Here is a 17,456-nt window from a genome sequence, read left to right on the forward strand (position 1 = left end):
CTGTGACAGCCCCTCAAGTACTGGAAGAGCTATCACTACACTTCCTAATCCTTCTCTTTGATAGGTTAGACACATCTATCTCTCTTAACCGTTCATCATAACGTTTAGCTTCTAGACCCTTTCTGCACTTTCTAGGAGCATCTTTTTTGTACCATAGTAACAGGAGTGGACAGAGTATTCCAAGTGTAACTTCACTAGTGCAGTATAACGTGCGCCTTGCAACCTCCAAGACTCATCCCCTTAATATAATAGGCTCCTCAACCTTGCTCGTACTCTTGCTACCCTGATGCCAAGCCTCCACACTTGTACACATCTCCCCTCCCCCCACTTTTATGGACAGTTCTCTCCCTCTCTGGTTATTTCCTGGACCAGCCGAGGTCGAATATCCTGCGAATTCAAATAGGCAGGCATGCGCCGGAAAAGAGCACTGCTCCTGCAGGGAGTTCCGGTCAACTCGGAAGTTACGCACTCTCTAGGATGTAAATATCGATATTCTGTAGTTTCCGTTTTGGCCTAGTTTCCGGAACGGAGCTGTTGCCGCTAGATCTGCGAGATGACTACTATGTTCGCTGATACTATCCTTATTGTTTTCATTTCGGTCTGCACCGCTTTATTAGCGGAGGGTGAGTGGGGAAAAGGAGGATAGAATCAGTCTCTCTCCAAGTGAGAAGGACGGAGAGCAGGATGGTGGCTACAGTTAGGGTCATCTTCCTTTAACCAATTTTAATTGTATTTGTTGCAACTTCGTGCACATTCAATTGGTATTGGTATTCCATGATCATGCTAGACTGGATTTTGCACTTCTGCCCAGAAGCTGGCAGGATAGTTATAGGGGCTCCGAGTTCTTTTACGTCGAGAGAGAGGAGGTGGATGCTTGCATTGCAGTCGAAAGGGCAGCGGAACGGGGAAGGGAATCAGGAAGTTGCTGGCAACTTCTCAGGTGATTCAGAAAGTGGTGCCCACCTGAATTCCACCTCAGAATCTTGGCTGGCTTACATTGCCAGGGATGATTAAAATGGTCATATTTGAATTCCTTGATCCATTGCTTGAAGCTAAAAAAGTTAGAAATATTATAATAATTCTGTCCAGTCAAAATTGTTACTATTGAAATATCCACATTAATATGCACATGACAAAAGTGCAGAATTAAATGTATTTTTCTAACCTCCATGATACTCTTGTCTAATTTTGTGCTCAGTATTCAAAATCATTGAATCACATCCAGCCAGTAACTTTACACCAGAAGAATATTAAATGTAGCATGCCAATTACACCAACAGCTGATGTAATGAATAAGAAATCAGCATTGTGCATTTTACAGAAAATAAGCCTAAGAAGCGTCTTCCCAGATTTGTCTAAAACACATGGCCTCACACCATCTGTAAAAGTGTTTCTTTCCCTAAGGGGACAATGTGTCACAATGCATTTTGTTTACAGTACCCTTTGTCAATCAGCCAATCTGTTCAAGATCAAAATATTATCACTGATAAATGTCAAGGGAAGCTGGAACAAGACCACTAGGAGGAAGCAGTGAGTTTTGTCTTGGGAGTCATGGGATTTGTGTTTGTAGAGGCCTAATGACCAGATTCAGTAATTCTTATTAGTTGTGTTCTGTAAAATCTCCACAAACACCAAAATAGCAAATCTCTGCATTGGGCAACTCAATCCCCCTCCCCCTCTGCATGCCTGTGAATGACTAAAGTGCCATGGGTATTGATTTTGTAGTTACACATAAATTGTAGCTATTAGGCAAATCCATGAATAATGAGATTCAACTATTATGTAGCCATTATTTGATAGCAACAATAACCCAGTATGAATTCCCCAGCACATCTCCAAGCTGGAAGTCTGTCAAGATGAATGAGAGATAGAATAGAATAGAATATTTTGGAAGAGACATTATTAATTTATGGTTAAATATTAATTTGTAGGGGAAAGCTAAATCAAGATTGCAAAAAATAATTCACTTCATATTTATGAAGTGGACTGGACCTTTTCCTCTCCAGCAATTCTGCTTAGCCAGAGAGGAGGGGATGCAGTAGGCTTTTACTTAAAACTAGTTAGGCACCAGAGAAAAATGCTTGGTTATTTCTTATAGTTTTGAGAAAAGTGTTTGGTTGTTTCTCATAGTTTTACAGCAAAAATAACTAGATAATCTCAACCTGAGTGTTGGCATTATTTTATTGATGGTCTCACTTTAATAGCTAGTGGAGCATCTTGGAAAGCCCTTTCTGGCTACCATATGAAATAATGGTCTGATCTATCACTGCTTCCTTTATTTTGTTATAATCTCAAAAAGTATGCACTAGAAAAGTTGTTTATCTTATTCGGGTTCAAAATAGCACCAAAATAGTAGCTTTATTTTTAAAAGTTGGGGCAGAGAATCTATAAATCATTCCAAATGCTATCTTGAATTTTCAAGATCTGCTTTACAACCCAATTTTGAAATAGTGAGATGGACTAAAAATATTCTAATACAAGTAAAAACTACATACTGAACATATTAATATCAACAAATAACTGGGACTTCTCACCTGAGAAACTGCATCTGTTTCTTTCTCATTTTATTGTATTGTAAATTTAAAATTATTGTGTCATCATAATATAGGTAGGAAAATTAATTGCATGGAACCATAAAATGTTAAGCAGTTGTGAGACTTCTTACTAAATAATCAAGGTTCTTGCTATGTCAGATATGAATAACTAAAGTTGGTTCAAGGGCCACATCAGGCTTTGGATTGCAGAATGCTAGCTGCAATCCAAAAGTAAGAGATACAGAGTTGAGTTTTAAATTTATGAGAGTGGACTTAGAATGTTTTTTTTTTTAAATGCCTTGGATGTTCTGTCCCACTGACAGAAGCAACTGGTCTGAAGATTTTTGTGTGTTTCTGCCCAGTTGTTATACATCTTTTTCTGTCTTTTGTTTATTTTAGGCATAACATGGGTTCTGGTGTATAGAACAGATAAGTATAAAAGACTGAAAGCAGAAGTGGAGAAACAGAGTAAAAAGTGTGAGTATGTTCGCAAATACAGTGGCACTGTGGTTAAAATGCAGTATTGCAGGTGCTTCTGCTGACTGCTGCCTACCAGCAGTTCGAATCTCACTGTATCAAGGATGAGTCAAGCTTCCATCCTTCCGAGGTTGGTAAAATGAGGAGCCAGATTGTTTGGGACAATATGCTGACTCTGTAAATCACTTAGAGACGGCTGTAAAGCACTGTGAAGCAGTATATAAGTCTAAATGCTATTGCTATAGCTTCATTTTTATGTAAGGCTGAGTTACATTCTTTGCTAGGCTGAGTTGTAGTTATAAATCTTTGTGGTTGGTTTGTGATCTATATGCAATAACCCTAGCAGCCAATGCTCCCCAAGTGAGATATATGTTGCAAAGGAATGTTAAATAAAACAATAGCCAGCAAAGGAGAAAGACTGGCATATAAATTCTGCACTTTTTGAGTTTAACATTTTTATTGAGTTATAAAGTATTGTAAAATACAAAAGTACTGTATTTTTCAGAGTATAAGACGCACTGGAGTATAATGTTTTTTTTTCTCTCATGCCGATAAAGCTCTCAAAGGACATCTGTGTAAACACTCCGTGTCCTTGGCTATAGCACTTTGAGGTACAGAATCAGTAAGATCAAAAGGGAAACAGGAGCCAGTGCATAATTTAAAAAAATCTAACCTCTAGCCTCCGAGCTGCAGTTTTGCTTCCTTTCACTTTCTGATATTATCTTTGGCTTAAGGGAAACAAAGTTCTTAAATAAAATTTAGTAACAAGTAGTTGACTTAGAAGAGCCAACGTCGTGACAGTATGGAGGTACTTTGAGACTGACGCCGATACTTTTGCTACTGGGTGGTCCAATCAGAACTAAACCATCCTGAAAAGACGGTGAACAGGAAGACTATGTCTTGCTGATCTCAGGGACCCCGCAAAGTCCCTGATTGATCCAAGAGAAGGTCTTCAAGCTGGTGACAAAAGGCAGCCTACGCTGATTAAGTCGGGATGGCTCTGGAACGGAAGGAAAACAGAAAGAGAAAGTATCTATCTGGTGAGAACTTTTTCTGTTTTGAGAAAGATTGCCCCTAAATTTTTTTAAGATAATTAAATCCTTAAGGAGAAGAAATAAGCGGCGAAATTAACCTGCAGTGGATTGTCTTTTAGAGAAGAAGATACCGTATTTTTGGAGTATAAGACGCACCAAGGTTTTGAAGAGGCAAATTTTAAAAAAAGTTTTTGCACTCTTTAGACCTCCCAAAAATGGCCCATTTTGCATGAAAATGGGCCCGTTTTCCCCCCCCCAAAAAAGGGCATGAATAGCCTTTAGGAGGCTTGTAGAGTGTTTCTGGGGGCTGGAAAGGCAAAATTGAGCAAAAAACAGCCCGTTTTTCGCTCATTTCTGCCCTCCCCAGCCCCCAGAAGCACTCTGCAAGCTTTCTAAAGGCTATGCACGGCTATTTAAGTGAAGGGGTGTGTGTCGGGAGGCAAAAAATGCTGTATTCAGCGTATAAGACGCACACAGATTTTCAGCCTCTTTTTTGAGGGAATAAGGTGCGACTTATACTCTGAAAAATATAGTATATTCTCTGGCATCTCCACATTTATATCTCCATCAATCTATAAAAACTAGATTATCCGTCATCTCAAAGAAAGTAGATGAGGCACACATTTATTCACATATTTCCACTTATATCTGTCCATAAACTACTTATAATATCTTTAGATTTTTGGTTTGGGTGCAAAGCAATGAGAAGAAAGATGGTTTTCTAGGGAAGAATTGTTCATGAAAATAACTGGCTGTATTGTCTAATTCCTACAGTGGAAAAAAAGAAGGAAACAATAACAGAATCAGCAGGCCGACAGCAGAAAAAGAAAATAGGTAATGCCAAATGCTGAAGTTTGTGTGTTCTGCAGAGAAGAGAATTCTTTATTGACCAAGTGTAATCGGACACAAGGAACTTGTCTCTGGTGCATAATAAGCTCACAGTATACATATAAAAAGCAAGTAATAGGTCAAAGGTTATAATCAGTTATAATCATTAATCGTAAGTTACAAACAACAATCATAATATTGATAAATCATAAGAAACCAATAGAAGATAGTAGGAAAAATGAGAAGGTGAAAAAAAAGACAGTGCTGTGAAAATTAAGTGTTCAGCAGAGTGATAGCATGGCGGAGTGGGGAAACTATCTTTATGTCTGGCTGTTTTGGCATGCAATGCTCTGTAGCAGCGTCCTGAAAACAGAAGTTGAAACAGTTCATGTCCAGGATGTGAGGAGTATGTAGATAATTTCTCAGTCCTGTTTCTGGTTCATGCAGTATACAGATCCTCAGTGGAAGGCACAAGAGGTGCAATTGTTTGCCAAACAGCTTGCCAAATTACCAATTGGCAGAATATCAGGAGTGAGCAGTAAGTGGTATCTAAACAGGATAATAGCAACGGCTACCAAGAGTTGTATGCAGCCCATGAGCTGCCTGTCCATGTTTTTGGCTTATGTTTTCCCCTGTATTAAAACTGAATAAGCAGTGATACTGATTCTGGAATGTAATCATGGAGTTCAATTTATACATGAAAAATAGTAATGATCTTCCATTTCTAGTTGGAAGTTTTCCTATAACACAGTGTTTATCAGTGCCTACAAAGTTTTGAAGAAAAGGGGACTCCATTGCATTGAGTGTACATAATACAAAGTGTACATTGTATTATATACACTTTTAGGACATGGGTAATTGATCTGAATCTTCAGACTTCCCAATATGCCTCTTTGTTTTATCATAAAGTGCTTTAGATGATACTTGGCTCATTGGAAGTAAGTTTCTGATTTTGTAAATTGATTGTAAAACATTTTAATGCTTTTCAGAGAGGCAAGAAGAGAAACTGAAGAACAACAATAGAGATCTGTCAATGGTGAGTGTTACAAAAAAGTCTGGTCCTGTTTAATAGAATTATGAATGTGGTCGTAAGTTGAGGACTATCTGTAAAAGATATGGGTTTAGACTTCTTCCCTCTTGTATAAGTAATCCCAGATTACTTCATCTTTCTGGGTAATCTGGGATTATTTATACAAGAGGGAAGAATTGCTGGGTTACCTTAGTTTAGTTAGCTTGTTTGCTGGGTTATATTATAGGTCATATAATCATTCAGTAAAATCTGGTCCATTTGGTCAAGTTGTTCTTTGTAATCATTCTGGTACCATAGAAAGTACCAGAAACTTAATGACAAGAGTTTTATCTCTTCATAACTTCCATAGGAACACCTCATATCTTGATAGTTTTTATTATATATAGAGAGTATTCAGTACATTCAGGTTTTTTCAATGCACCTTTTAAACAACCTATAACTATAACTTTACAAAATTGAAATCAAATTCTAAAAAGCTAATATTCTTAATACATTTTCTCTTAATTTTAATTCAACACATAATAAATTGTCAAATGTAAATAACCTTATATTTATAAAGCTATGGTATTTCTTTACTCAAATTCAATCTAATCCTCAAATCCCAAAATGAAAAGCTGATTTTCAAATTGAGCAGTTTTGGAATAAAAATAATAGCAGCATTTATCACAAGAGGTGAGAAGTAACCAGATTAAGCAATTTCTTTGTGTTTCAATCTTATCTGTTTGGTCTTAAAATACTCAATAGGATTTAGTAATGATGAATATTAATTTACATACTAAGACCAAGAAGCAGATAGTAGATATGCATAATCTACAATAAAAATATAAAGACTGGATATAGTTTTTTGGAATGGAAGAAAAATAATCCATGAATGACTAAGGGAATTTGTCAGAATCCACTGCAGAAATTGGGCATAATTTTAGAATCAAGAGTTAGAAAGAGCCAATGAGATCATGGAATAGTCTGATCTGTTGAGCAGAGGAAGCCAAGGTTCCAAATTAAAGCATCCCGAGACACCTGTGCTGTCTGTGCTTATCCGGTGACGAGAACCTGCGCCTCCTTGGGTACTTGGTCCGTTGGTCAAACTGTTAAAAGGAGGTCAGGACTTATTCTCTCACATTCCAAAAGGGCAAAACAGATTTAAGTTACAAAAATTCAAATTTGGAATGACTGTTAAAAAAAGTTAGAAAACAGACCTTAACAGAAGTGTTGGGTACTTAGTTAGAGAGCTGGTGGGCTCCCCTTCACTAGATAACCTCAAGTAGAGGCTACTCTTTCTGGAATGTTTTACTTTGGATCCTACACTGAACAAAGAATTGCAGTTGATATGCTAAATACAGTCCAAATCTGTGATACTGGGCTTTCTGCTTTTGTGGTTCAGTTTAACTCAAATGTTCAAATCTTTCCAAGTGGAATCATCAGATTTTATTTGGGGAAACATTCCTAATGAGATTTAACTATTCTGACTTTTCTGACTTTTAATCTATTCTTTTTAAAAACTTGGAGCAAATAAACATTTGAGGTTCACAAATGCTCAGTTCCCAGGCCAGGACTGGAAACAACCCTGTGCTCAGTTCCGAATTTTTAAAGTATCCTGGATAGATCATTATTACAATATTAGTTGAAAAACAACCAACCCTCAATACTGTACTATCTAGCCAGTATAATCCTTCTTTAGATTATTACTTTTTAAATAGAAGAGAAACTTTAATTAGACAAAATAGGGCAGCAAGACTGTTGTCTGGGATTGGATTATATGATCATATGGCAGATTGTTTCATAGCCTGATTTAATGCAGTGGAATTGACTTTTAAAGCCATAAATGACTTGAAAGTAAACTACCTGAATGAGCATGGTACATGGTTGCTGTGGTTTATTTGGTGCCAGGCAATTTTAACATTAACTGTTGCATTTATGTTTCTTTTAAAAGATTTGTATGGCTGCCCATCTTAAAACAACTCTGGGAGGCTCACAACAATAAAACTATAAAAACCATAAACCCACCCCCCTTAAAAAACCAATTTCTCAATCAACTTCCCAGGGTGCCATAACATTTATCTGCAGACTCTACCCCTTTTATACCACTGCCTAGTGAAAATCCAGGTTTTAATGACCTTCCAGAAGGCTAAGAGATTGCTTTATAAATCCATTTCTTCCCTCAGCCTCTCTTTTGCACTTTGGATTCTTATTTATCCAATAGTAATGTTTTCACTTTTTTATTGCAGGTTCGCATGAAGTCCATGTTTGCCATTGGTTTTTGTTTCACTGCTCTGATGGGAATGTTTAATTCCATGTAGGTGATTATTGGTACTGTTTTTATTTTTAAATTGCGGGGTTCTTGGTGCTTTCTGAATTTAGCTGCTTTTTTGCAGACATTTCATTAGGTAACATCAGTGGTAATAGGAAATTGGATTTGCTTTCAGTTTATATTCTACTGGCTTGCCCTGTCAGTGCTAATGGGGGTGGTCTTGAAGGTTTTTTGGTTGTGCTGTTTACTGTTAGTACAGGTGGGCAGTCTGGAAAAAGGACGCCTATGCAGTGCAGTTCCTTGATTCTGATATAGTTTACTTCTTGATAGTTAGTCTGATGATAATCTTGCTTTTAATCTGTGTTCATCTAAGTGTTGATTCCTGGTGGGGAGATGTTTTGGTCTTTTTGTTCCCCTTTTGGCTTCTTGATTATCTCTTTTGCACAGTATATACATATTGTTAATGTCTATATGTCTATTGATGGCCAACATCAAGAATCCTTGCTATTGTTGACTGAGGTTTTAATCCATTCGGATAAAGATAGGTTTTGTGGTTTCTCCTGGGGCAATTGCGGGATAGTTACAAAATCCTGGGGAAACACTACTTTGAAAGGGGTCAATCCTATATTGCTCTGTACGGAATTATTATACATGACCTCTGCAATAAGGCAAGAGGTCGGGCCAATTATCCTGCTGATAATTGACATAGCACCTAAGATGCTGTTCTAGAACCGAATTAGCTCGTTCACAAGCTCCATTTGTCTGCAGATGGCGGAACTTACACCCGGGGCGGAGCCTATTAACTTTAGGAACTCCTTCCAAAAGTGGGAGGTGAATTTGACCCCCCTCCATCTGAGATAATGCATTCAGGGCTCAGTGTAACCTATATACATGTAGGATAAACAATTTAGCCAGCATTTTTGCAAATGGAAGAGCACAAAATGCACTTGCTTGGAGAACAAATCCGTGATCATCCAAATGATAGTATTTCCAATACTCTGGCAGCTCAACAATAAAGTTCATGGATATTTCCTTCTAAGGGGCAGTAGGTCTGGCAACATTTTGGAGTAGTACTTGAGGTTTACCTGGTGCCAGGACAACTAGCAATGTAGGATTCTATGTCTTTTTTCAGAGAGAGCCACCAAAACTCTCTTTTAACCAAATGTAAGGTCTTTATGAAACCAAAATGTCCAGCAGCTTTTGAATCATGGGCCTGTTGGAGGACAACACTTTTTAGACTAGCAGGTACATACAACTTGGCTCCCACCAATGCAATGCCATCCTGCATGGTGCACTCATTGGAGTGGGACTTGAACCATTCATCAGATGCAAGTGCCTCCCTCAGTCAGTTTGTTAGGTCTGTGGGCACATCTAGGTCTGCTTTCCCTTAGCTCCTGGTGACCACTGGGGCTGCTAGTTGTTTGGCAGGAATGACAGGATGAATCACCACTGACCTGGCGCTGTTATACTGGGGCAGCCTGGACAAGGCATTGGCCATAAAATTCTTACCTCCAGGGAGGTATTTCAGCGTAAAGTTGAACCAATTAAAATGTGCCCAGCAAACTTGTTTGGGTGACAGTTTCTGTGGGGTTTTTAATGCCTCAAGGTTTTTATGATCAGTCCACACCTCAAATAGTTGCTTGGTCCCCTCAAGGAAATGCCGCCAGGTTTGTAGGGCCCACCGGACTGCATAAGTTTCTTTCTCCCAAATTGCCCATCTTCTTTCTGTCTCAGTCAATTTCCAGGATGTGTAGGCGCAAGGTTGCAGGTTTCCATCAGCATTCATTTGAAGTAATATTGCCCCTACCACCACGTCACTTGCATCCACTTGGACCACAAACAGTGCATCCATGTTGGGGTATTTTAAAACAGGTTCAGTTGCAAAAAGTCGTTTCAATTTCTCAAAGGCTGCTTGGCATTCCATCATCCACTTCAAGACTGACTAGGTCTTGGCTTTGCTTTTCCTTTTGATTTTAGGAGATTTTTGTAATGTACACCTAGACAAAGAGAGCTATCTTTCTTCTCTCAAAATAACACTGGCGCAGCCACTCATGGCCTAGCTGGCTGCATGAACCCCATCTTTAGGTTTTTATCAATGAAGTTACGTAGCTCCTCCAATTCGCATGGGGTCGAGTAAATCTGTGGCTTTGGCAATTTCACCCCCCAGGAGGATTGCTATACTGCAATCAATGGAGTGGTGGGGTGGGAGCTTATTGGAAGCCCTTTCACTGAATGCGCTTCTCTCTTTTTTGCCATTTTTTTAACATTATATATGTATGTATGTGTGTGTGTGTGTGTGTGTGTGTGTGTATATATATATATACATATATATATATGTTTTTTTATTTGTGCTGATAAATAAATAAAGGGAGACTAGTATAGATCTATTTCAAGCTATTTAGCTCTCATCAGCTAGCCATACCCTTACTGGGATTTGAACCTGGGCTATATGACATACTAGGCAGACTTCTTAGCCATTAGGCCACAGGCTCTTATCCGTTATCAGCGAAGCCAGGGTGAAAGGTATCTATTAGATTTTTACAACCCCTGGTAAGCCCCAATTATGGGAGGAAGCTAACTGCTTCTATCATCTGTCAATCGGCTCGTCACAAGAGTCCATCACGACAGAAACCCAACATTTTTACTGTTGCCTTTGTTATATTTGTGTTTTTTTTTATTTGTGCTGATAAATAAATAAAGGGAGACTAGTATAGATCTATTTCAAGCTATTTAGCTCTCATCAGCTAGCCATACCCTTACTGGGATTTGAACCTGGGCTATATGACATACTAGGCAGACTTCTTAGCCATTAGGCCACAGGCTCTTATCCGTTATCAGCGAAGGTTCAAATCGATGAAGCTTAAAGATTCTTGGTAGTCCCCCATCCATATCTCTACCAGTTCAGTTACAAAATGCCCCCCCCCCTTGCAACTGACCCATCCAACTGGCAAAAGGTGATGGGTACTTTCATTGTTCTTAGACCCATTTTCTACACCACCTGTAGGCTAATAACATACTTGGTGCATCCAGAATCTAAAAGGGCCAGCATCTTCCCCTGGGCGCCGGTTGAGGGTACCCTTAGTTCTACTGAGATAGTCATGGGGCCCGCATGAGGACTTACCAAGGGGTCATCATTGGAGTTGGTTTCGCTTTCCCATGAAGTGACCAGGGGTTTCCCTCTCCTCCTGGCATGGTGGAGGAAAATCAACAATTTCCTCACCTTTCAGGGCTGTTTTGTGATGTTTCACTGGCTGCTTGTCGGCTTTTTTCCCTCCAGCCAAAGGTGGTTTTGGGCCAGGCTTAGAGTAGCAATCGGCAGCCCCTCCTTCTCATATCTGAAACATGCCATTGATTTGGGTTTGGTTGCTAGCCCTTCTTTTGCTCCTCTAGGAGCCTCTCTTGAAGCAGGAGGTGGGTTTTTGCTCCAACAGCTGCCCCACTGTATTGATTTCTGGCTAGGTCAATTTCCACATCAACAGCCAGCACATAGCAGCTCTGAAGGTCTTGGGGAGCCTCCCTGTTCACACAGCTCTGGTACATGTCATCATTAAGAACATCTCTGTAGCTGTCCATCAGTGCTTCCTGGGACCACCCCTGCATGTGTACAACCAGCTCACGAAACTCCTGAGTGTATTCTGTCACAGATCTCTATCCTGGGTTAAAGTTTTCGTCCTGGCTCTTGCCTTCCGATTTGCAAGGGGATCTTCAAAGCGTGCCTCAGGGACGCCATAAACCCATTGTAATCCCTCAGCTGTGGGGAATCATCATTGTGAAGAGCCACCATCCAGTCAGCCATGGTACCTTCGAATGCTTGCGGCAACACTAGTTCAAGCACGCACATGCACACCAGCGGGCCACTCACAGCCTGGTGGTGATTAGGCCATGGTAGTGGGCCATGGCCCACAGGTTGGAGACCCCTATTCTGGAGTGTTGAGTATTCCTGCTAGCGTTGTCTGCAAATTTGTTGTCTTCATCTAAATTATTGATGAAGATATTGAAGAGTACTGGCCCAAAGACAGAGCCTTGGAGAATACCCTGCATACTTCCCTCCATGTGGATGCAGTTCCATTAAGTACTACCCAGTGAATGTGATGGGTTAACCAATTACCAATCCATATGGTAGTGATGCTGTCTAACCCACATTTTTCTGTGTATTTTCTAAAATTATAATTATAACATATTTGTAAATTCCTTGTTCGTCCACCTGATTCTGTTCCTTCACATTTCTGTATATTTTCTTTTTGTTTATTTATTTATTTTGCCCAGAATTGTTAAAAAATGCATTTCAAAAAGATGATTAAGCAGAGGTCAGAACCACAAGAAGGAAGTTTTGCTAGACCTCATATCTCACAAGGCACTCAGCGTATTGCAAAGTTGGATCTAACTAATTTACCTTATCCACAATACTGTTCAGAAATGGCACCATGTGATCATGAAAGGATGTCATTATGGGAAACGTGACTCAAAGAATAGAAAGGATTGTCAGGATCTTGTTGAAAAGATGGAATTGTAGAATTATTTCACAACAGCTTTAAAAATCTTGCCTCTTGTGGGAAAAGGTTTGTAGTAAGTGGTGGTGATTTATGTGAAGAAGTAAAAAAACAGCTACCAAAGCTCATTTCAAGGATTATTTTCCTGTTAATCTATTAAAATATCCATTTATAAACTAAGGCTATGGACATGGGAATGTTACTCCTTATTCTGTCCTTGCAATTTTATCGTTTGCCCTAAATGTGATGTTATTTGGTTATTGTGGAACAAAATGTTGCTTATAAACAAAATATTTATCTCTGTATTGAAATTATTCTGCAAATAATATAAATTGCCTTCTAACTCAATTCTTTTCGCAGATTTGATGGAAGAGTGGTTGCAAAGCTCCCATTCATACCACTTTCTTACATTCAGGGGTTGTCTCATCGTAATCTTCTGGGTGAAGATTGCACAGATTGTTCCTTCATCTTTCTCTATATTCTCTGCACCATGTCTATTCGGCAGGTAAGGTCTGCTTTGGGTTTTATTTCTGTGGCTGAATAACCATAACAAAACTTCTAGAGAATTAGAAGCAATGATTGGTGTAGTTTGCTACTGATGGGTATGTTATACTTTTTCTAGTAAACATTTTAAAATTTCAACAAAATGGAACACTTGTCTATTATTCTCATTTCTTAGTGTGTATCTAAAGAAACCTAGGTTCTAGCTCTGTTAAGCACAGAAGCTGGCTGGGTGACTTTGCACCAATCGCTGCTTCTGGATTCTAGACTCTTTATCCTATGTGTCTGTCTGTGAGTGGTAGATTATAGTCTATTACCTTCAAGTTATCATCTCAAACTATCATCATCCAGTGGATCGATTTGGGACAAGAATGGTTGTCATGATGATGATAATCATCATTCTAATCCTGGAATGTTTGTGCCTTTGCTACTGTATGTTATAGCAATAGCAATAGCAGTTAGACATATACCGCTTCATAGAGCTTTCAGCCCTCTCTAAGCGGTTTACAGAGTCAGCATATCGCCCCCACAATCCGGGTCCTCATTTTACCCACCTCGGAAGGATGGAAGGCTGAGTCAACCCTGAGCCGGTGAGATTTGAACCGCTGAACTGCTGAACTAGCAGTCAGCTGAAGTGGCCTGCAATACTGCGCTCTACCCACTACGCCACCTCGGCTTTTAGTAACTGCCTTTCTTGTTTATTATTGTAAGGAAACTGTTATAATACATTAGGATTCCACCACCATGTCCGAAAAGCTAGGGATACCATATTTTCACGCTATAAGACACACTCCCCATCCCCCAAAAAGTGGGTGGAAATGTCTGTGTCTTATAAAGTGAATATTACAGTGGGGGGGGGGGTCGTGTGGCAGCCAACAGCCTGCCTCCTCTGTTTCTGCTGCCTCCACCAGGGAATGCTGTAGCCTTTGCTGCCAAGCTACTGATTGGTGGTTGGATCGGCCTCACGGAATACCGCCGATCAGTTGTTCTAGGTGGCAGGAATTGCTGCCGCCTATCATCACCACTGCCTGTTTGCCACTGCCTATCGTCATTGATTGGCGGCAGTGATCCCCACCGCCTAGAATAGTTGATCGGTGGTATTCCGGGAGGCCAATCCAACCACCAATCAGCAGCTCAGCAGCAAAGGCTCCACCGTTCCCCAGTGGAGGCAGCAGACACGGAGGAAGCAGGCTATTGGCTGCAAGGATGCTACCAGATGGATGCAGAGGCAGATTTTTTTCTTGTTTTCCTCGTCTAAAGTTAATGTGTGTCTTATGGTCCGGAGCATCTTATAGTGCGAAAATGGTAATTAGATTTATTCTGAGTTCAGAAATGTGTTTTGTTAAATTGCTTTGTTAAATGAGGACCCAGATTATTGGGGGCAATATGCTGACTTAAATAGGGCTGTAAAGCACTGTAAAACGGCATGTAAGTCCAAGTGCTACTGCTTTCAAAGCCTATTAATTGTATTGGCACAACTTCAATTCCATACATATATCTTGAAATACTGAAGATACTATATTTTATGCTAATGTAGGGTACGTTACTTGAAAAGACTAACTTGGATAGCAGCAGTTGACAAAATTCAAGTTCTAATTCAATTTGTTTGTGTTTCAAGAAAAATTGAATAGTCAAGATAGTTGACAGTATTAAGTGAATCAGAGCAAACAAAAATTCTAAAATATAAAAATAAATACTGTATGATATACACCACACTACACAATACAGATTTGATAATTGAGTGGTGACTTAGAAGGTGGTAACACTTAACCAGTCTTGGCTGATTTCATGCAAAACAAAGTTAGCTATGATTATATGGAGGATCATTAGGCATTCCTAAATTGAAGTGGTTTCTAAATTGAAATGCTTGGGGGGGGGGGCAGGAGAAGGCAGTAGCAAATCATTTCTCTAACACTACAAAGAAAATTGAATATTGCAATAATTGAATTGAAATTATTACATCAGTTAGCTTATTTGTATACTGGAATCTAAATCTTCATTTTATCTCCTTTATTTCTTACAGGAGAATACAAATTCTGAAAATCCCTTAACTGTACTTAACAATTAAATTTTTATTTCTTTATAATCAGAATGGTACAGATTAAGCACACCTACTTTTTCAGTTTGTAAATGTGTAAGTGTAAATGAAACTAGCAATTATTTGAGGTTGATTACAATGTTTGCATATGGTTTTGATATTTGGTAAGGGAAAATGCACTACTCAGTTCTTCTGTCCTTTTTGCTCCTTTATCAGAATATTCAGAAGCTGTTGGGTCTGGCTCCTTCCCGAGCTGCCACCAAGCAGGCTGGAGGATTCCTTGGCCCCCCACCTCAAGCTGGGAAGTTCTCCTGAAATAAGAAAAATAATTTTATCTCTCTTGCCAACGAAAATATTTTAGAAATATTCAGATTTTATAGAAAAGTTTCTAAAAATATTTGGATACCCAAGATATCCAGTAACATATGTGTTTTGTGAATTGAACCAAGTTGAACAAATATCTTAGATTGACTCTCAGTTTCCAGGATGGAGAGAAGGTACTTTCATAAAGATCTTAAAGTCTGGAAAAACTTATAAGAATACATATTGAAATTAAAGATGGTGCAGGGATTCATATAAAGTTGGGTCTTTTTTAAAGACATGATTCCACATGTATTGATAAACAAAGAAGAATTTCCATTATCCTTCACTATTTAATTTGTCTTCCCTCTTGCTGCAATTTTTCAAATGTTAATTTAGTCCAACATTAACTGGATTTCTCTAGGAATTTATAAAAAAGATTATACATTGTCATTCAGTATTTGATATTAATGGATAATGGAGACTCCATTAAATTATGACAGAAAATTTGCCATGAGACACTTAATCTACATTAATTATTTTTATTTATAGAAATAATTAAAAATTTTCATCACAGCATATTTTTGTTGATTTGTTTTTTGTTCCATTGTATTTGTTCTTGTTTATCTGGCAATTCACTAGAAAGGTGAATCTGCTACAGATTGGTGAATATCATTTGCAAATGTGGATATCCCATGCTATTCTAGGTTCATTTTTAAAGATACTGAGGAGTATTGGCTGCTGGAAATTGCATTCATTATTTCCCTCTAGGGTAGTACAGAGTTATTGTTGAGTACCTTTTGGGTGTAATTGTTTATCCAGATGCAAATCCATTAGATTGCAGTTCCCCCTAGCCCATATTTAATTAACTTGTGACAAAAATATCAAACTATCAAACTACAATCAAGATACACTGCATCCACATTTGGTCTATCAAAATATTCATTTCAGTTTTTAAATGATATGATTAATGTTGCTACTCTAGAAATAGTAGCATTCTTCTCTGGTTGCTTGCAGACTGGCTACTTGACAATATTTCCTAATAGCTTTCCTATTACAGATGTTTAGGAGAAGCATGGAGGTTACAGATTGCCTATTTTTTGCCTTAGAAGTTGCCCTTAAATCACTCACTCTAGTGACATGTTCATATTAGCTGCAGCTCCCAGGTTGCCAAAAAATTATTGAGTTGTTTATTCTGTTCTGTGTTATTGCTTACATAATATACCTGTTATCTAAGCATATAATCACACTTCTTCCCTAATGTAAGTATAACTCTACTAATCACACTTCTTCCCTCTGGTAATATTTTCTTCTTATTGTATTTCTATTTAATTTATTTAGCAGCCCATCACACTTTGGCTTACCTAATTAAAACAACTCCAGAAAAGTAACCACAGGGCCAACAAGGAAGCCATAGAGCCCACTTACCACCACCCATTACTCAGTTGCCTGGGGGAACAGCTAGGTTTCCAATGCCTTGTGCAAGGCTAACAGGATTGGGACAATCCAGAGGATGCTGTTCCATAGGGCAAATGCCACTGAGAAGGCACATTTTTTTTTGCTCAAACAATTACATTGCTTAATAGAGGGGTCCTGGAACATACCTTTTCAAGTAGCTTTAGTGTTGCACAAGCTTTGTTCCTGTATTTTTTCTACTCGACTTTGCTAATGCTAGACAGTCCATAGAGCAAATGATTAGCCTCTTACATATTTGCCAAGAGCCCATCTCTTGATTGTAAAACTATTTCAGCTGCTTACCAAGAAGAAAATGTAAAAAGAGGAGGGGAAAGGATGGCTTGATAAGTTATTTTTATGCTGCATATGCAGGCAAGCCTACAGAAATAGAAGAAATACATTTTTAAAAAATGTATCCCTACAGTGTTCCCCCACACACATACAATATTGTCTTAAACGTTTTATTACCACATACCAAACTGCTTTGTCTGCAGTTTGTAGAGTCTGAAGTCTAACACAGG

At 38.7% G+C, this 17,456-nt stretch overlaps 1 protein-coding gene across 1 annotated transcript; it reads left to right on the forward strand.

The window, feature by feature from the left end:
- Positions 1 to 490: 490 nt before the first annotated feature.
- On the forward strand, positions 491 to 16,059 carry TMCO1 (transmembrane and coiled-coil domains 1). The gene is made up of 7 exons (XM_032226580.1): positions 491 to 623; positions 2,934 to 3,011; positions 4,820 to 4,879; positions 5,863 to 5,909; positions 8,129 to 8,196; positions 13,002 to 13,146; positions 15,397 to 16,059. The coding sequence occupies exons 1-7, from the start codon at positions 554 to 556 to the stop codon at positions 15,493 to 15,495; spliced, it is 567 nt and encodes a 188-aa protein (XP_032082471.1). The 5' UTR covers positions 491 to 553; the 3' UTR covers positions 15,496 to 16,059.
- Positions 16,060 to 17,456: the final 1,397 nt, after the last annotated feature.

Source organism: Thamnophis elegans, chromosome 11, assembly GCF_009769535.1.
Source record: "Thamnophis elegans isolate rThaEle1 chromosome 11, rThaEle1.pri, whole genome shotgun sequence".
Taxonomy (NCBI): Eukaryota; Metazoa; Chordata; class Lepidosauria; order Squamata; family Colubridae; genus Thamnophis; species Thamnophis elegans.